Source organism: Haliotis cracherodii, unplaced genomic scaffold (assembly GCF_022045235.1).
Source record: "Haliotis cracherodii isolate W230 unplaced genomic scaffold, xgHalCrac1.p SCAF_13, whole genome shotgun sequence".
Lineage (NCBI taxonomy): Eukaryota > Metazoa > Mollusca > Gastropoda > Lepetellida > Haliotidae > Haliotis > Haliotis cracherodii.
The window spans coordinates 17,399,335-17,421,412 of NW_027266268.1; the positions used below are offsets into that span (position 1 = coordinate 17,399,335).

Consider the following 22,078-nt stretch of genomic DNA (forward strand, 5'->3'; position numbering starts at 1 on the left):
GATATTCTGATGGTGATGTCTGCTTATAAATTCAAAGAAGACAGCTTTATCAACAGCTGACACGTGTTGAAGTGCTGAAGAACTTGTCAGTTTGGAGGGAGAAACCTAGAAGTGCCCCAATACTCTCCTTAAGCATTCCATCTCCTGCTATATTTATGAACACCCTGGATGACCTAGGGTATGTCCAGGCTTCCAACACTGACAAGGCAGCAACAATGTTCCACCTATAGAAGATGCCTTCAAGCAACACATGTTGAGAGCCATGTTTCAGACGACAACATGGCTGCCGATACATCACTCATCTCATCTGCAGTGACAGATCACTGTCGTCTCCAGAAAGTGTCCTTGTCTCATGCCTGGACTGCCACGTACTGATCACTGCCCCTGTTCTGTTTGCCAAAACTATGCACGCGATGATGAACCTGAAGGCTTGAGTCACAGTGGCAGTGACTAAATGCATCTTATTGTATTGGAGAAAAATAATGAATTTGTTAATGAGTTACCGACAATATTGAAGCAACTGCAAATACGTGCCTCATATTGACACGTCAAAGTAAGTCAATATGATCAGCAATTATAGTATATAACATAGGCGATAATCTTCTTATATATGACTATACACGATAGATTGAGTTCCTGGTCGAAACCTAAATTTTGACATATAAATTTCTCATCCATTCCGAAGTGAAGACGAAATATTGTCCTTTGCCTGTATTGGCGGCCATCCTGGAGGCAATTTTGTCAGCCATATTGGATAAATCAAATTTCTGAGCCTCATATATGCAAGATACTTACGATTCATATGTTCAAATGAAACAATTTTGTGTACAAGAATGTTATTTTTGTTATGGTTATCAGGCTCCGTGGTGTCAATGATGGCGTGTCACTGCACACCAATGGCGGGGATCGATACCCACTGGACAGACTGGCCCAGAATTTATAACAGGCCATACAGCTGGAATACTGCGGAGATAAATGAAAATATTGATCGACCACAACCTGAATAAACGATTTTCTGTCCTCGCTGTCCATCTGTAAAAGTAAGCAGTGATCTTGAACTTTCGGGAGTGACAGCGACAATTACAACTGGCCATGATAAAATTGGCATAAAGTTGACTGGACTAATCCTCGATATGGTTTGTTCGCAATAAAACATGGTCAAGTAGTAGACAGTAAAACTGGACATCATAAACTTGTTTATTCAGGTTACGGGAATTTACTTAGGCTACAGGCGAGGGGCGTAATGTGTTACACATCTGACTAAACGACCCCATGGTGTATGTTTGATTCTGCAGTTGTTCTCTGTAGTTATAACATTGTGTTATAGTGACGCTCAGAAATATATTTGGAACATTTCAGAAATGGACAAAACACGGTAAGAGTCTGTCTGCCATTTAATGACTGGCTGATCATAGTTTAATGGTTTCAGTTGACTGTACCATAGACGTTTCTTTTTGCATACATCCCCGGAAAAAGTCCGTATTAAGCCCTTTGCTTGTCTTGAGAGGCGTCAAAACTGGACCCTCCCGTCAGGCAATAACATGGCTGGTGGCGTGTCATCTTGTCCCTGCCTGTTAGGCAATAACATGGCTGGTGGCGTGTCATCTTGCCGCCTGCTGTCAGGCAATAATATTGCTGATGACGTGTTATCTTGCCGCCTGCTGTCAGGCAATAACATGGCTGATAGCGTGTCATCTTGCCGCCTTCTGTCAGGCAATAACATGGCTGATGGCGTGTCATTTTGCCTGGCTGTCAGGCAATAACATTGCTGATGGCGTGTTATCTTGCCGCCTTCTGTCAGGCAATAACATGGCTGATGGCGTGTCATCTTGCCGCCTTCTGTCAGGCAATAACATGGCTGATGGCGTGTCATCTTGCCTGGCTGTCAGGCAATAACATTGCTGATGGCGTGTTATCTTGCCGCCTGCTGTCAGACAATAACATTGCTGGTGGCGTGTCATCTTGCCGCCTGCTGTCAGGCAATAACATGGCTGATGGCGTGTCATTTTGCCTGGCTGTCAGGCAATAACATTGCTGATGGCGTGTTATCTTGCCGCCTGCTGTCAGACAATAACATTGCTGATGGCGTGTCATCTTGCCGCCTGGTGTCAGGCAATAACATTGCTCATTGCGTGTCATCTTGCCGCCTGCTGTCAGGCAATAACATGGCTGATGGCGTGTCATTTTGCCTGGCTGTCAGGCAATAACATGGCTGATGGCGTGTCATCTTGTCGCATGCTCTCAGACAATAACCTGGCTGGTGGCGTGTCGTTGCTCATATTATCAATCACTTGTTTGATTGCTCACATGCCGCCGCCTATTATTTTCTTGCTTAATGCCCATGAATATGTCAAAGCCGCACCGAGCCTGACGACCCGATTCATAAGTCGCCTCTGTCGATCAACCTAGATTGCGGGGTATCTATTCTAATATGTTTACCCGGAATCCCCACAACGTGGGTTGGTGTGAATAGTGGTTGTGAGATATAATTAAATGATTCAATGGGGAATCAAAAGAGGTTCTTTTCTGTGTCGTCTTTGTTTGTTTGTTTGTTGTTTAACGTCACACTCAGAAATATTCAAGCCATATGAAGGTGGTCTGTAAATAATCGAATCTGGACCAGACAATCCAGTGATTGATATCATAAGCATAGATTTACGCATCAATTCTAAACAGGATCTTTACGGGCTTGCTCCGTCATTGATTAAAATGTGCTAAATAAATATACAAATTGAAAGATGTATTAACGTTGTAAGAATACGAAAGAATAAGAAAAGTCATTTATTTTTCATTTCAGATTGAATCGGCTTTTGACAAAATCCAGTCTTTTCAAAGTGTTTTGTCTCATGGCCGCGGTCTACATCGTTTCACCGTTAACCAAAATGGGGATTTCCCTTGTTTCAAAACGAAAGCTCTTTGATTCAATGAACTATACGCTTAAGAATGAAAGAGACTCGTTCCACTTGAACAGACTGTCGCACCTCAAACAAGTCTCGCTTCCTTTGACTGACCCAGCATCCTTTAGTTCATTCTACATCGACACAACTGCTTCAAAAACAAAAAACACATTTAACGACAAAACTCGAAGCATTGGTGAATACGTTCCTATCAAAACCTTTCAACATGTTTACCGACGTATGCCGGACATAGATATTCAGAGTGGTGAAAACAAAAGTCTTGGAGTGCTCATGAGAAGAGGGGACATTGAACCAGCGACTGAACTTGTGACTAGAGACACGAAGGTCATACTATGGTATTCCCCAACAAGGTATCATCCAAGATTGTCGAGATTACACCCCTTGCGCGGATGCCCAGAATCCAGATGTCGGGTTACAACAAACAGAGACTTCTACAACCAGAGTGATGCTCTTGTGTTTACTGCACGGCTCCTAGACCATATGCCACCAGTGAAGCTTACGAATCAAGTGTGGATATTACATAATCATGAGTCTCCACGGTGGGTGAATAAAAATACGTATTTGTACAACGAAGCCTGGAGCTCCAAATTTAACTGGACGATGGACTATAGGAATGACGCCGATTTCAAAGTCCCGTACGGAATCTTCCAAAGGAAGAATGGAACATTTCTTATAAAAGAACATCCACCAATAAGAAACTATTCACAAATCTGGGCTTCGAAGAATGGAACAGTTGTATGGATGGTAAGCAACTGCCGAACTATGAGCAAAAGAATGGAATATGTTCGGGAATTGAGTCGCTATGTCCAAGTTGATATATTCGGCAAGTGTGGCGACCACAGATGTCCAAGATCTGATGACGAATCGTGTCTGGAACATCTTTCGAAAAATTACAAATTCTACTTAGCCTTTGAAAATGCGTTTTGTAAAGACTACATAACTGAAAAGTTTTTCCGTTACTTCAACTCTGATATGGTCGTAGTGGCCAGGGGTGGGGGCGACTACAGCGCCGTTGCTCCCCCAGGAACCTTCATCAATACAGCTGACTTCGTATCACCACGGCGTCTTGCCCAGTTGTTGAACGATCTGGCTCACAATGAAAGAGACTATGTCAATATTCTACGCAAGAAGAACCAGTATCATGCTGTTTGGGAGGAGTGGCCCATAGTTAAAAATGGGATCATAAAATATATGACCTATCATTACGATATGGTGCCAATGTGTGACATTTGTAACCGGTTGTGGGATGTTGAAAGTAACGGAACATTCTACATGGACATTGGGAAGTGGTTTGATAAAGGGATGTGTTTTGAACCTTCCGATCTAACTTCAGATAGGTTGTGAATACTTAGGAGAAAACGTTTTAGAAAAAAACTGTTTTCAGTGTTGGGCTGTCACGTGAAGATATGAAGGCGCTTAATTGAATTTGGAACTGAACGTTGAGCATTAGAAGTTTCAAATGTTAAATTTACCAATATCGTTTTTCAGACTTACATGAAGATTTAATGGCGATATATTGAATATGAGTGATTTAGTGAGTAGTCTTTTACGCCGCTTTAACCACTAGCCCCCCCGATGGACTTTCCCGAACCCAAGTGTTTACATTTTCCGTAGAAGAGGGTTTTCTACGGTGTGTCATCGAGCGGTGGAAAGCCGGAAGTGATGCAGGCCCTGGACGTGAAAAAAACAAGAAACGCCATTAGGACGAATATGGGGTTCGAACTCACGAGTGAATGAGTGGGTTAAGATTTAAAGTCACGTCGGCAATAGTTCAGCCAAAGTGTGACTTCACAGGTGCCTGACACTGCCAAGGGACGCAACTCTGTAAGCTAATTGCGGTGCCTAACATTACTGGTCCGGTCGGGTAGCCTAGTGGTTAAAGCGTGTAATGCATATATTTCGGGGCTAGTCCAATGTCTGTATCCCTTCTCGTCGGAGATACTCGGTGACAACTTGGTCACACTTGACAAACAAAACGAATCTTTGACTAAAAATGTAGATAAGCTTTAAAAGGAATGTGCAGAGTGTATTGATATTTCTTCGTTCACAATTATATATTCTACCTCATGTCACTGACTCAAGGAATAAAGGTTTTTATATTGGTCTTCACACCTGAAATAAATTTTACAGACACTTATCGTCATTACATCATAGCTATCATTTCATAAGTTCCCTTATTTTTTGTCGTTAGTATATTTTGCTATTTAGTTGTGCATCGTTCTTTCGTAAAAATTAGAAAAAAATGGAAAATGGATTATTCTATGTCAATATCCTCTGATGTGCACGTAAAATCACTGTTTCTCTACGTGTACCCGCGAACGTTGATCACAATATGTCAATACGCCCGACAGACACACGAAACGTATTTCAAGTTTTTACCGCGCCACGGTAGACATTTTGTAAAACCTACTGTTGGCTGTTACTAAACTATGTTTGTTTAAAATTTAATGGGCAAAATATATAGTTATTCCTGTGAACCAAAACGTGTACACGATTTTGTTCATTTTGACCTTGTTTCGACCTTGAGTTTTAATCATGCTCGTGAATTCTCTCAACAAGTGGCTGGTTGGACTAATTCTCCTGTGACAGAGGGAGCATGTATTTTTCTTCATGTGAAGGCATCTTAATTTGTTTTAATCATTAGTTTATTGTGTGAAAGTTAATAATCCTCAGTTAAAATGCTGAAACTGTTGAATATCACATTGACAACAGCTGTTGAAATCTTGAACAGTTAATGCAGTTTCAGGTGGGCTGCATTGTGGTGGAATTATTAACATATCTAAATTATTGAACACCTGCAAGACATGCATGACAACTAATGGCACGATCTGCGAAGATCCGAGGTAGAATAGGTCTTCAGCAACCCATGCTTGCCGTAGAAGGCGACAATGCCAGTCGGAGGAGGCGACTAACGGGATGGGATGGTCAGGGTCGCTGACTTAGCTGATGCATGTCATCGTATCCCAATTGCGTGGATCGATGCTTATGATGCCAATCACTGGATTGTTTGGTCACGACCCGATTAGGTCGCCGAGGAGGTTGGTTGCTCAAAGGTGACTCAAAGGAGGCAGAAGGGAGGTACAAGCATTGCCGTTGTTGCAGAATGAAGGCACAGAGGTCGCCCAATGGTCGCAAGGTAATAGATGCGTTCTGCTGAAATACTGTTCCGTCAATCTGGGCGATGCTTTTGCCTCCCTTGTGCCTCCTTTGGGCGACCAACAGCGTGCATTGAACGATGACTGTGGCGACCGCCGTGCCTCCATTCGGCGACCACAGCAACCCTTGAGACACCATGGCAATGCTTCTGCCTCTTTTCTGCCTCCTCTGAGCTACCTGTAGTACCTCCTCAGCCTGCTTATAAATAGAGGGCTTGTACCTGCAGTGTTTCATTGTGGTTGCAGACGTTGAACAACACGAGCACTTACTGCTGAACAACTGCTGGAGCAGTTACATAGAAACATGATTTTCTGGGTTTAGGCGACCATTGAGCGTCCTGGCCAGTTTTCGATCGCTCGAGGGTGGCACAAAGGTCGCAGCGCTGTGTAATGGGGGATTAAACAACAAACAAACAAAACACATCATAAACGTACCTTAAGGATAGCTAAAATAAGAACTGTAAACACATACGGTCTATAGCTATTGATACTACTGATGGGCCAGTTTATCATATAATGGGCAGATTTCTCGGCAGGATGAATCAAAACGATATCCGTTGGGGTCATATGCGGCTAGAGATGCAAATACCAAAGGTCAAGTAGGTACTACTTTCAGTGTTTATAAACAAACATGGCGCTGCCCTTAACATTCGGCAATCGAGTCAGAATTAACGATCGGGAATCTGGATAAACTACAGATATAAATGCAATCATTTTCAAAAACAGTTTAATATACTTAAAATCAGTGTCTAACTGTGACGTAGCTAAGGCATTAAGTTTTGGCAACTTTGAAGATATAAATTTCGAAACGATTTTACGAGGGCACAAGGCCTGGCCAAGCGGGATCAGTAGGCTTCACACATGTTGGGAATCGAACCCGGATCTTCGGCGTGACGAGCGAACGCTTTAACCACTAGGCTAACCGACCGCCGTCTTAATTAGGAAGTAAGATGTTTATATTATTTGGATAATACACAATGTGTCCAAAACGTCTTTAAATTCTACATGCCTAGATATGGGGATCTGTTTATGCTGTGATACGTTGCTCATTTCATGTATTTTGACCCTGAACGTGTTTAGTTAGTGAGTATGGTTTTACGCCGCTTTTAGCGATATTCCAGCAATAGTGAGTGAGTTAAGATTTAGCGTCACATCGGCAGTATTTCAGCCATATCGTGACGAGAAGTACATTAATAATACACATAATTATACGAAATAAAAACCTGTCGACGAAGGACAGTAGAATAACTAGAATATCACAGACTTGATTTAAAACTAGTTGTGAATAATAAAAACAGTAAGCATTAATGAACATCACAATATAAAAATGGGCTAGAAATCGTCAGCAACAGAAGGGAGATCACCATACTGGGGACCATGGGGACTTACAGTACTTTTGCTTCCTGCATGGACCCCGGCAGGATTTATATCATCCCTTCAGTCACTGGCGACAGTGAACCAGTTAAGCCTTAGATTAAAATAACGAAGATACTACGTTTAAAATCCTAGTGTGCTGAAAAATACTTCGAATGATTTGGGACTTACATACCCTCTTAGGGGGACAATAATTTTACACTACTTCAACCCCCCTCAAGGGTACAGCCACTAACAATCTAAGTTATGAATTTCGCACTACCAATTTTTAAAACAATACATTGAACACATCAAAATTTATGAACAAGTTCTATTTCCTTTAAAAAACATAATATTAAACGAGAATTAACATCATTAAAAAGGTCCTTAATTGTTTTTACATTGAAATATTTATCCCTTGTGATGGAAAAATCAACACAGTCAAGCAGGACATGCCTGACTGTGATTCTTTCATCACAAGGGATACAAAACGGAGGATCCTCACCTTTTAGTAAATATTCATGAGTATATCTGCTGTGGCCAATACGACATCGTCGCATAATGACCTCCTCAAATCTGGACTGACAGCCCAAGAAGGTATATCCGATATTTGGTTTAATTTCATGTAATTTATTGATACCTACTTGGGCGTCCCACTTCTGTTGCATAAGATCTCGGATGTAAGATCGAATAATGGGTTTAAAATCAGTGTATGGTATCAGAAGTGGTGTCACAGATTTGTTGAGCGCTGCTTTAGCAGCAGCATCGGCCATTGTGTTACCAATGATACCAACATGGCTTGGTAACCAACAAAAGACGATGTCATATTGGCCAGTAGCAAGATCATTAAATAACTCAAGAATTTGGATTAAAAGTGGATGTTTTGAAGACATATTTTTAATTGCCTGAAGGCATGAAAGAGAATCTGAAAACAGTATGAATTGTTTATGTTTAGATTGATTACTGACATATTTAAGTGCTGTAAAAATGGCGTTTGCTTCTGCAGTGAATATTGAACTGTTATCAGGTAAACGTGAAGAGATTGTTCTGGATCCAATGACAGTGGCACTAGCAACTGCGCCACCATCCTTGGATCCATCTGTAAATATAGATTTATAAGTGTCGTAAGTGTTTCTTAGTTGAAGGTATTCTTGTTGGTAAATTAATTGGTTAGTATCTGATTTCTTTAGTTTTGTTAATGTCAGGTCTACTTCTGGCTTTACCATTTGCCAAGGAGGAGATGAGAAAAGTTTAGTAGGAGCTATATCTTGAAGTTGAATATTCGAAGCTGATATTGCAGATTTTATTCTGATTCCGAGTGGAGGAGTAAGTGTTGATTTCTTATTGTAAAGATCCTCGTAGAGAGGATTGAAGATGCATTCAAAAGCTGGATTGGACTGATTAGAATATAATTTAGTGATGTATTGTAAAGATAATTTTAGTCGGCGTTGTTTAAGAGAAGGCTCATCTGCTTCTATATAAAGACTGTGAATGGGAGACGTTCTGAAGGCTCCAAGGCAAAGCCTCAGGCCTTGATGATGGATGGTATCGAGTTTTTGTAAATTACTTTTGCAGGCTCCACCATAGACGATGGAGCCATAATCAAGTTTTGAACGAATTAGTGACCTGTATAAGTGTAAGAGAGTTGTTTGATCCCCTCCCCACTTTGAATTAGAAACTACTTTCAATAAGTCGAGTGCCTTCAGGCATTTAGCTTTAAGGTATTTAATATGTGGAAGGAAAGTTAAGTGGTTATCAAAAATAAGTCCCAAGAACTTGGCCTCCTTAACAACTTTGATAGGAGTGCCATTCAGAAATAGTTCAGGGTCCTTATGTGGCTTATATTTTCTGCAGAAATGTATACAATTAGTTTTTGATTTGGAAAATTTAAACCCGTTTTCTAGACACCACTTGTTAATTTTATTGAGACATAATTGTAATTGCCTTTCTATTGTGTGCATATTTTTTCCACGGCAAGATAGATTAAAATCATCCACAAAAAGTGATCCATCAACTGAATCATTTAAAACTTTTGACAAACTGTTAATTTTTATACTAAATAAAGTGACAGACAAAATACTGCCTTGTGGGACACCCTGATCCTGATTATAATGATCAGACAGGGTAGAACCCACGCGGACTTGAAATTGCCTGTCTGTTAAAAATTGTGATATAAAATGAGGCAGACGGCCTCGTAATCCAAAATCATGAAGATCTTTTAAAATGCCATGTTTCCATGTTGTATCGTATGCTTTTTCTAAATCGAAAAAGATCGATACAGCATGTTGTCTATTTACAATGGAATTTTTAACGAATGATTCTAAACGCACTAAGTGATCGATAGTACTTCTGTTCTTCCGGAAACCACATTGTATATTGGTAAGAAGATTATTCGTTTCCAAGTACCACACTAATCGATTATTTACCATGCGTTCCATAGTTTTACAAACGCAGCTAGTTAGAGATATAGGTCTGTAATTTGATGGATCAGAATGATCCCGCCCAGGTTTGGGTATGGGGATAACAATGGCTTTATGCCATGAAGGTGGAAATGTCCCTGCTGTCCAAATATCATCGAATATATTCAACATAGTTTCAAGACATGATTCTGGCAAGTGTTTAAGTAGCTGATAATGAATATTATCAGCGCCTGCTGCTGTATCATGAGCTTGCCCTAAGGCAGTATGTAGCTCATGTAGTGAAAATACCTCATTATAATCTTCACCATTATCAGATGTAAAATTTACTTTTTTCTTTTCCTGTTGAAGCTGATATTTTTGAAATTCGGGAACGTAATTTGATGAAGACGAATGTTGAGATAAAGTTTTCCCAAGTCTATTGGCAATAGCAGATTTATCCGTTAGCAAAGTGTCACCATCCTTTAAATGGTTTACTGTAGAATTTGATCCCTTGCCTTTGATCTTTTTGATCATGTTCCATACCTTGGACATAGGGGTACGAGTGTTTATATTGGAGACATAGTTCCTCCATGATTGACGTTTATTTTGTTTAAATAGACGTCTTGCCTTAGCATTTGAAATTTTGACAGTGTTTAAATTATGGACAGTAGGATGTTTACGGAAGTATTTCTCCGCCTTCTTACGACATTTCCTAGCTTGTTTGCACGTGTCATCAAACCATGGTTTACGAATACGTGGGTTGACAGAGGACTTAGGTATTGATTCATCAGCAATTTCATTCAGTTGATCTGAGAACAACTGAATGGGGTCAATAACATTCTGAAAAGACGTAGGTTGTAATTTATCTTTGCATAAAGATTGAAATAAAAGCCAATCAGCCTTCACAAAATTCCATCGAGGTGAAGGTGGATCATCAGCGGGATTAATGGGCTTAAGCACCGTGGGGAAATGGTCACTCCCACATAGGTCGTCATGGACGGACCATGAGAATTCATTTAACAAAACTGAATCCGTCAAAGACAGATCTAAAGATGAATAGGTACCAGTAGCAGGGTGTAAGTAAGTGTCTGAGTCATCATTAAAAATGCAAAGATCATTATCGGAAACAAAATCTTCGATCACTTTTCCCTTTTGATTAATGGTTGAACTTCCCCATAAAGGATTATGCCCATTTAGATCACCCATGATGACACAGGGCTTTGGGAGCTGGTCGTATAGTTTTTGTAGATCATTACGCTGAAGATTTGAAGATGGAGGAATGTATAAGGAGCAAAGTGTGAAGGCAATATGCAGTGTAAGTCTAACTGCAACTGCTTGCAAATTCGTGTCAAGCGGAACAGGACTGTGAACAACGCCCCGCCGCACCAACATAGAAGCACCTCCAGTAGCTTTATCTCCCGGAGGAGAAAAAGAATGATAGGAACTATACTGCCTTAATTCAAATTTATCTGTATTTTTTAAGTACGTCTCTTGTAAAGAAATTGCTGATGGACTTAAATCTGTTGTTAATAATTGCAGCTCGTTAAAATTGTGCCTAAGTCCTCTGCAATTCCATTGAAAAATATTTGAATGGTTCATGGCGGTTCTATAGGAGATCGCTCACGTGAACGTGAAGAAGAGTCACCACTCATAGTAGATGGAGTAACATCCATCTCGAGAGGATCAAAGAAATTCTGAACATCAACAGATGTTTCAGTGACAGTAGGGATCTTAGTAGTAATTTTCTTGTTTTGTTTCTTCTTTTGTTTTTTGGGCATTTCAGTCGATGGTTTGTTAGTTGCTGGTAATTCAGGAGTCGGTTTAGGTTGGGCCATAGTCTGAGTCACAACCTGAGATGCTGGAGAGATGCCAGATGATTGAGTATCTGAATCATCTGTCTGACTCTCAGATGTTGTAACCACAGGCACAGGGTGTTCAGAGTGTGCCCATGTCAGGTCAGTTTGACATTCTATAGATCTTGTGGTAGAAGGTCGAGAGACAGCAGCAGCATAAGTGTGCCCTGATGGAGGTGACCGGCTGGCAATGACTTTTCTTGCTTCCTGAAAACAAATGTTGTTTTGACATTTGACTGTCAAGATATCTTTCTCATGTTGCCAAAGAGGACATGATTTTGAAGATGCAACATGTTTACCCTTACAATTCACACATTTGGGGTCAGCTGAACAATCTGAGTCGTCATGATTTGCACCACAACGGTGACAAACAATCGGCCGATCGCATGATTTGGAACCGTGTCCAAACTTCTGACACTTGTAACATCGGAGTGGATTGGGGACATACACCTCCACTCCGATGTTAAAATATCCTGCCTTTATAGATTGTGGTATGGTCGACAGTGAAAAGGTGAACAAATAAGTATTTGTTGGGACAATGTTATCTCCATCCTTTCTTGTGAAACGTTTCACTGACGTGACATGTTGATCATTGAGTTCATCAAGAATTTCCTCTTCTGTCATTTCTGCCAGACAACGGGCTCTGTCGCGGATGATGCCTCGACTTGAGTTTAACGTTCTGTGCGCAGAGACAGCAACTTCAGTGTTTGCGAATGTAGTACATTTCAAAAGATTGATAGCTTGCTGTCTCCGTGCACACTCTACCAAAAGAGAACCGGTCCGGAGGCGTGAAACATTCTTGACTTCACCACAAATACCTGCAATGGCTTTAGAGATAGCAAAAGGATTAATTTTCAAGGGTAGTTGATTTCGTGATTCAACAACTATAAAACGTGCCCAAGAATTAGAATTTTGTGAAATCGAGACATCATCATCAGATGATAAAATCTCAGCTTCGAGTCGTCTCTTCTTTTCATTGCGGTTGGAACCAGAATGATTGTGAGCCATGATGAAAGTAATTTATTCAGCACCCCTGCTCCCCACCCACCATGGAGTGCTACAAAGAGCGATGTTTAATTGCACCGGATCTCCAACATGCAAACATCAGGGATACAGAGGTGGTATACTCCAGTAAAAACAACATGAATAGCTGCATTTGTCTAACAAATAAAATGCCAGGCTGGTTCGGCCCATGACAAGAAATTGAAGACATACAGAACACAGAGGTCGAAAGTACCAGATTGGCCCATGAGCCACCGCCTTCTGGCGTAAGACTCTAGGCAATTTATACAATCCAAAATTGATAATATACACAAGGTATGCATGGCCAAGACCAAAATATACATTACAATACAACACATGTGTGCATATACAATATTACGCACAGGGCCTGGCATGACCAGCCGATTGATAAGACCGGGCCCATCTTACCACCCGTCTAGGCGAAGTAAGGGTCGAAGTAGTGTGTTGGGCAAAGGAACACAGTTCCAGGAACCAGTGCCCTCAACTACCAGACTCCCGTCCTCCGCCGACACAGGGACGCAACCCACGGCAAACGGGCTGCCCACTTTGGTCGCCTCTTACGACCAGCAATGGGGTGCTGTGGAAATATTCTACCCCGGTTCCACACGGGGGAAGAGCTATTAGCGTTACCCAGCACTCACCACGAGGAGGTTGCTCTTCACGAGTGCCTATTCCAGCAATATCACGGCGGGGGACACCAGAAATGGGCTTCACACATTGTACCTATGTCGGGAATCGAACCCGGGTCTTCGGCGTGACGAGCTAACGCTTTAACCACTAGGCTACCCGACCGCCCCTGAACGTGTTTAGATAGAAACACACCAAACGTGCAATCCGCTTATAATTTAAACTCATTCCTAAACATGATTAGATCCGAGAAAATTCCGATAACATCATATAGTATTTAGAGTAAAATGATTTATTATCGCCATTTATACTTATAGGTTTATTGTGGTGTCTTATGACGGTAGGAATGCAGTATGGGTGATTATTGAGACATGAAGACACTAAGAGGTTCTTAGTTTTGGTATTTAAACCCTGTAGAAATGAAGATCATTTCTCACTAATATCTCCATTGTATGATAAACAGTTCATTGATACATATTATATCCGTTACCCTAGTATACAAACATGTGTTTGATTAATGACAAGTGACAGAGTATTAATAATGAAAAGACTCTCAATGTACATACTGCATGCTATGAATGTAAGAAGTTCCAAATATGTTACTTCATAATCAAAGTACATAGCGATCTTCGCATTAACACTGTCGGAAGTCGATGTTAAGGTATGAAGGCTACGATCACCATAGTGCTAAGGTCGCTTTGAGTGACACCCAGGTCATTCGTAAATAACACTAAAGATCAGCAATGTCGTCATCCTCATCACTTGAATCATAAAGAAGAAATTCCTCCGAATAGGTATCCGTTTCAGGTTGACAGTATATTTTCTGGATCTCCTCGTGAGGTCCTTGTATGGTCAACTCCGAGAAGGAGGTATCAAGACTCTTATGACCTCTTATTGTCACGCCTGGTCCTCTCACAAACTGATGGCGTTCCGCTTCGCCCCAAGGTTTATCATAGAATCCAATCTCTGGTGAGGGGTACCCTATGACCAAGCAACGGACAACAAGCTTTTCTGGCGTATTTGCCCTCACACCTGAAGACTTTTTCACCACAGAAAATCGACCCCGGACTTCTACAAGCAATTCTTTCTCAATGACCACGCCAGACACACTTGCTCCTTGTATGACATATGTCCCCGTGTCTGATAAGGAGGCATTCACCAAACGAAATACCATCCTTACAGCGTACAGTGATGTAACATCCATCACCGTTACAAGACTCGTTGCTGTCTTAAGTCCACCCACTATTCTCCATATAGTTATATTTTTAGGGTCGTCACCGAGCAATAGAACGGATCCAGTACAACTTCCATGTTCTGCACATCCCCAAAAATCCGATTGGATAGAACTTGAAAAACGGTCTAAGTAAAATCCCAAATATCCTTTCGGAAAGGGCGCAGTATGGTCAGCTCTTCTGACAGGAATTTGTTGTTCCTTGCCAAGGGATAGATCGAATTTAGTGATCCTTATTGGCTGGAGATTAAGCCGGAGAAGTAAGATTCCTTCACGATTATTCTTATCAGCATTGATATTTACTATAATGTCCGTGTGATTGGAATCATCCTTCGTGGGTCTCGCACCCACAATCACTGGATTAGATCGAGTTCTTTGGTTATAAGCATTAATTGTGTTGGGCGCAGTTGTGTTAACAGCGTAAAAAATATAATCTGAATCAGGGCGAGAGCCTTCGCCACCAGATACGTAACGTATTGTAATGTTGGTCGATGAACCTTTTTCGAACACAGCTTCCACACTTGGCAGAGTATTAAGACTTAACTAACGGACGTCAACTTGTCCGGATTCATTTATGGAATTCACTGTCGTGTACATTTTAGTAAGCACTTGTTCTCTGTTTGGTAAAAATAATGTTAACATCAGATATTGATTAGAATGAACAGTGATGTTACCTTGTCCATCATCAAACCTGTTTTCAACGTTAATTATTCTCTCACCAAACGTAGCACCTACTCTAACAGCTGCTTTAACTGGTGCTGAATATTGAAAGAAGAAAGACTGTTGCTCCTGATCTGTTTCCACTGTAGCAAATGTTACCTGTAGGTCTGCATCTTGAAGCCTGAATGAGTCTGACCTCCCTCCTCCGTCACCTTCAGAAAGTTGAGTATTCGTATTGTGCAGAACGCTATCTGTTTGGTCATACTTTTTGGTTGCTTCCAATGGGCCTGATTTCCCTTCATCATCATCATCATCATCATCATCATCATCATCATCATCATCATCATCTTCTTCTTCTTCTTCTTCTTCAGAGAGCTGCGCACACATATTTTGCAGGGCACGGTCTATCTTCTCATATCTCTTCATGTTCTTCATCACTGTGTCGAAACCCTCTGTCAGTACACTGACCTTGTTAGCTAATTCTCTGTATTTTCTCTGAAGCCTTTCATACCGCTGTGCCGAATTAACCGTGAGAAGAAGACTGAATAGGACGACTATTCCAGACAGCATCGTGGCAGTGAGTGCTCTTTCCAATGGTCTACTGTGACTGTATGATCATATTCTGACAGGCGGAAACGGGCGATTACGGATGTAGGGTCACGGTCACATATAAAACAGTGTTGACTCGGTACTGATGTAATTGCGAAAACAATCGACAGGTTAGAATAAATCCCCACTAATCTACCGATGGAACATGAGCAAGAATAGATCAATGCTTTTATTGGAATCTGTTAAAACGAATTATATTCCTTCCACGTATCGCTTGAATTGTTCCAGTATAATTCGAGCAATATGACGGCGACCGGTGAACGTCGGGACAGTTACACTGTATTCAAACACATAAGACTACATGAAAATGTAACTGACGTATTTAAAAAAAGTGTGTGTGTGTGTGTGTGTGTGGTTGGGGGGGGGGGGGGGGGGGGGATACAATGATGACATTTCGAATACATCATGAAGGAAAACATAATTATACAGATTTTTCTTCGAAAGCATTCATGGAAAATTAATATTTTGGAGCACCTTTAGAATACAGTACCACAACTTCTCGTGAGGACGATCTCTGCCGAAGGTCGATCTCTGCCGAAGGTCACATGTCACAAGACAAGCAACCAGTTTTAGTGAGAATCCGTCGGACGCGAACCCGCGACTTTCGGATTATTAGCCTGACAGCTAACCGACTGAGCTACGTCCACACTGTTAAACTTAGTGCAAATCTACCTAGTCATGCCTATGACGTTACGGAACTGAACGAAAAGGGTCGAATAGGTGACGGACACTTACGAAGGTTACGGGTGGGCATGGTGTCTCGTGACTTTAGTCTACGGACACTTACGAATGATCCCGATGCCATTTGGCACACTCGTCCCATTCCGTAATCTACAAGATACCGGGTGGTGAGGAATGAGCCGATATGCCGCGAACTGAAAACGGCTCCAGGCGTCAGACGTCAGACGTCGAACTCGCGAGTGCGCATGAATGATATGGTATTTAATAATTCGTCGGGTGATTTTTGTGACAGAAAAGTGTGGTAGGGAACACTGTAAGGATGATGTGGATAAAAGTAAGGAACGATGGAGGAATAAGCATGACTAGTGACGACACAACGGTGAGTTCGCTTTTGAATCAGTAATGAAAAATGTAGCCGGTGAAAGTGGCTTGTGTGAATGTTCCGGGACAGTTTCCAGTTGCCAAAATATTCGACACAAAACCATGTCATCCTTTTTACTCGACGTTTTTGTGGGAAGAATATAAGGAGCCTCTATATAATCTATAATAGCCACTAAACGAGTACCTAGCACCTAACCCTAATGATCGTAAAGGGGTGATTGATCGTAAAGGGGATCCAAGGGTTAAGGATAGACTTAGGGTAATCTAATAGCCACTAAACGGGTTCCTAACCCTAATGATCGTAAAGGGGTGAATTATCGTAAAGGGGATCCAAGGGCTAAGGATAGAGTTCGGGGTAACCTACCCTAACACTGGCGACATTTGGATGTGTTCAGCACCACTAAATATCCCTAACAAACTACATTCTTGTGCATAATAATGAAAATTAATGCACCGAAAAAATAATATATGTATATTAGTTCCCATTTATAACCCTTTTAGCCACTTGAATTACGAGAAAAACGAAATAAAAAATAAATAAAAAATAAAAGTGCTTTCGTAAACTAGCGCTTGCAATAAAATGCGCCGCCGCAGGCTATATTCACTAAACAAATATTCAAAACTCTTCACAGCGCTTGGCATATTCAATGACATTTCGTGTAGAGAAGATAGATCACTGGGAGGAGCTTATGCACACTCGATGACCCCTGACGTCACAGGGCATTGTTTCGCCGGTGTGACTGGCAACAAATTATGTCATAGGGTATGATCACGTGTTTGAAATGTTTGTGGTACTGTATTCTAAAGTTATTTATATAAGAAATAGGCAAATCTATTTTAGTGTATCATATAGGATCCCATATGTTTAGAAGTTGAAGTGTAGTTTATTTTATTTTTAAATATTAAAATCATAACATGTACCCTGTTAGTGGAAAACAATTTTAAATGCCACACAAAAGGAGCCTTTCGCATTTTTTATTCTTAAAATAACTGTATAATTCTGAGAACAAATAAAGAAAGACAAATGCTTTCGGAACACCTTTAGAATACAGTACCACAACTTCTCGTGAGAACGATCTCTGCCGTAGGTCATATGTCACAAGACAAGCAACAAGTTTTAGTGAGAATCCGTCGGACGCGAACCCGCGACTTTCGGATTGTTAACCTGACAGCTAACCGACTGAGGTACGTCCACACTGTTAAACTTAGTGCAAATCTACCTGGTCATGCCTATGACGTTTCGGAACTGAACGAAAAGGGTCGAAATAACTTACGAAGGTTACGGGTAGGCATGGTGTCTCGTGACTTTAGTCTACGGACACTTACGAATGATCCCGATGCCATTTGGCACACTCGTCCCATTCCGTAATCTACAAGATACCGGGTGGTGAGGAATGAGCCGATATGCCGCGAACTGAAAACGGCTCCAGACGTCAGACGTCGAACTCGCGAGTGCGCATGAATGATATGGTATTTAATAATTCGTCGGGTGATTTTTGTGACAGAAAAGTGTGGTAGGGAACACTGTAAGGATGATGTGGATAATAATAAGGAACGATGGAGGAATAAGCAAGACTAGTGACGACACAACGGTGAGTTCGCTTTTGAATCAGTAATGAAAAATGTAGCCGGTGAAAGTGGCTTGTGTGAATGTTCCAGGACAGTTTCCAGTAGCCAAAATATTCGACACAAAACCATTTCTTCCTTTTTACTCGACGTTTTTGTGGGAAGAATATAAGGAGCCTCTATATAATCTATAATAGCCACTAAACCCTAATGATCGTAAAGGGGTGATTGATCGTAAAGGGGATCCAAGGTTTAAGGATAGACTTAGGGTAATCTAATAGCCACTAAACGGGTTCCTAACCCTAATGATCGTAAAGGGGTGATTTATCGTAAAGGGGATCCAAAGGCTAAGGATAGAGTTCGGGTTAACCAACCCTAACACTGGCGACATTTGGATGTGTTCAGCACCAATTAAATATCCCTAACAAACTACATTCTTGTGCATAATAATGAAAATTAATGCACCGAAAAAATAATATATGTATATTAGTTCCCATTTATAACCCTTTTAGCCACTTGAATTACGATAAAAACGAAATAAAAAATATGTAAAAAATAAAAGTGTTTTCGTAAACTAGCGCTTGCTATAAAATGCGCCGCCGCAGGCTATATTCAGTAAACAAATATTCAAAACTCTCCACAGCGCTTGGCGTATTAAATGACATTTCGTGTAGAGATGATAGATCACTGGGAGGAGCTTATGCACACTCGATGACCCCTGACGTCACAAGGCATTGTTTCGCCGGTGTGACTGGCAACAAAATACTACATATTATGTCTTAGGGTATGATCACGTGTTTGAAAAGTTTGTGGTACTGTATTCTAAAGGTAGGCCTCAACTTGGTGTGGGAGGCAAGCCATTTCCGTGAGGCCTACAAACAAATAGGTTAGGGTATATCAAGTGTCGTTCTCTTTCTTTCATATCCTTTAATCTCTACTTACAACGTGTTTTATTAAATAGATCTCTTATTAGTGACCTTATAGTTTCATTAATGTTATTTGACCTCTACTTGTTCAACGACCGCCTCCGTGGTCTAGTGGTAGAGCATCCACCCGGAGAGCGGAAGGTCCGGGGTTCGATGCCCGGTCGCGTCATAATAAAAAGCGTTAAAAGATGGTACTTGTTGTTACCATGTCTGGCGCTCGTCATTACGGTGCTAAAACAAGGACTGGTCGGCTCGGAGTCAGTATACTGTGTGTGAGTGGGGTGTTCATGTTAAACTGCGGCATGGTATCTCAGTGAGCTAGGACTAGAAATCGGCATTAGTCCGGACTAGTACAAGCAGCCACACACAAACACATGTGCATGCACGTCACTATATAATTGCAATAATCTTGAACGCGACGTTAAACCCCATTTCACCTCACCTCACTTGTGAAACGTGTTTGAAAACATGCAACAGATCTCATACAACAACTGAAAACTCTCCTTTCAAGCCACATACTTTATGTTTCGCCTATACATTAGTGGGCGAATCGGTCGCACAGTCGTCTAAGGTGCCTCAATTGACCTTTTTCACACTTTCGCCATCTTGGATCGAAAACGAGGCTTGGAGAGCATAGCTCCATGCAGTGTGAGTCGCATCAGCTGATAGGGAACAGACAGCATGTTGTGCATTTCACTGGTGGACATTTCAAACAAACAAAAAATGGTATCCTCTGTATCTAATACAGAAGATATTTCACATTTAATCGTGAGGTCCAACTAAAATATGCCTGTAATACACTGGAATTTGCATTTTGCTGTCAGGATCCCGGAAGTGAACGGAAAAGTGCATTTCGAGATACGTATTTCAGAAATAGATTGTTTTATCTTAACCTCGTCGGCATATAGTTATGTGACAGTACATTCAATGACAGAAGTTGGGTATCGTAAATAAACCGCATAACATGAAACACGTCAATGTACTTTTGCAAAATTGCTCAGTCAATGCGTGGCTTGGCGAACTCGAGATCAAGATCGAGATCATGTTTATTTCACGTTTCATAGTGGTGTTTGCTGCACAACGCACTATCGTTTTGCCATGAGTCCAGTTGACAAAAGACACTTTTTCTGCTATGATTTTCATTTTAACATATTACAATTAATTATGAAAATAATTCGTGTGTCAAAATAAATATTCAGAAGGGGCGATAACTCTATTCAGTGTGTACAATAAACAGATGATACTTTACTTGTTCTTCAAACATCACTTACTTAACTGATTACTGCCGATTGAGATTGCACCATGCACGACAAAAATAATAATGTGTGAACTGTTTAAAACAAGTTAAAGGAAACTAAAAATTGATAAATATAATTAAGGCATGATATTGAAGAAATATAAGAATTGATACAACTATCAAAATTCTTGAACACCCTCACCTAATCCTGTATGATGATAGGTAATTGTATATCAAAAGGAAGCTACTAATGCATTTATCCTGAATAGTTTGAAAATGTCTTGATCAGATATGAGTACAAATAAAATAACAAACGATAAAAAGGAATAAACTTCAATTGGTAATCAAGCCAAGATAAAATATATGTATTGGTACAAATTATGTTGATGGAACAATCTGGATTTCTCATATTTAACAAAGAAAAACAAACTAAAATTTTCATATCTTTATTTCTCACAATATAAGTTTTCAAAACTTAAAATGGATTGGGTGTCTTTGTCAGTCAAAAGCACCTAATTAAATTCCAGGAGAAAATAATTTTCTTGCTTGTAAACAAATGGTACAATGTGCTTTTTAAGTGTCTGATAAATATTGGCCATTGTTTTGTGAGTAAATAAGGCTTTTCACTTCCTCGTCCTTTGACAGGATGCACATTGTAACCATTGTGTTACTGTCAGCGGAAAGCTCCTCCAGACATCCGTCACCCGGATACTAGTACTTCATTGTGGTGACTCGCTGGCCTGAAATGAATAATTCAATAATATTGTAATAATATTCCTACTTCAATAACATGTTTTATAAACAATGCTTATTCACCTTCTCTCAAAATATTGCTTATTTAGAAAACAACATTCTTCTGAAATAGAGAAGTTTAAGGAAAATTAATCACAGTGTGTAACATTTGCTACTTAAGAACAATCTTGAAGGCATCAATTCATCTGATATGTCTAAAACTCAAACAGTATATTCTTTGTAAACAGTAAACTCAACAGATGCATCAATTTAATGACAGTGTACTACAGCTTTTTATATCAATGTCACACAGAAATTCACTCTTGTTTTAATGAAACACGTTTTGATATTTGTATTACCGGTATGTATTTAATCATGAACTACTTTGTTTAGTCTGACCATGCTGAAAACATACTTTCGCTAGAGTGAAATAAATAAGATTTTTATTAAAATCAGGTGAAATATCACGTTTTGTCACACCTACAGTCAGTCTGCCTCATTGACACTATGGTTTTCTGAGTAAGGTCATGAAGATCACAAAGAAAATATAAGACTTGAATTTATTTTGTCAAATGCAATGTTTATCTCTTCATGTGGTTTACTAAAGTTGATATCTTGACTTGAAAATATTAACTTTGTCAGATCACAAGATGAGATATTATTAAACATATTTTATTGTCCAAAAAGACAAAGGGATTGGGCACAAGGGCAGCACTTATTACAGCCT

General features: G+C 40.4%; 1 protein-coding gene and 1 pseudogene across 1 annotated transcript; one reads left to right on the forward strand and one right to left on the reverse strand.

The window, feature by feature from the left end:
- The first annotated feature begins 279 nt into the window (after window positions 1-279).
- On the forward strand, window positions 280-4,262 carry LOC139458484 (alpha-(1,3)-fucosyltransferase 7-like). Its single transcript, XM_071239921.1, has 3 exons — window positions 280-368; window positions 1,328-1,375; window positions 2,798-4,262. The coding sequence occupies exons 1-3, from the start codon at window positions 280-282 to the stop codon at window positions 4,260-4,262; spliced, it is 1,602 nt and encodes a 533-aa protein (XP_071096022.1).
- A 9,729-nt stretch (window positions 4,263-13,991) lies between these two features.
- Window positions 13,992-15,789, reverse strand: LOC139458999 (uncharacterized; annotated as a pseudogene).
- Window positions 15,790-22,078: the final 6,289 nt, after the last annotated feature.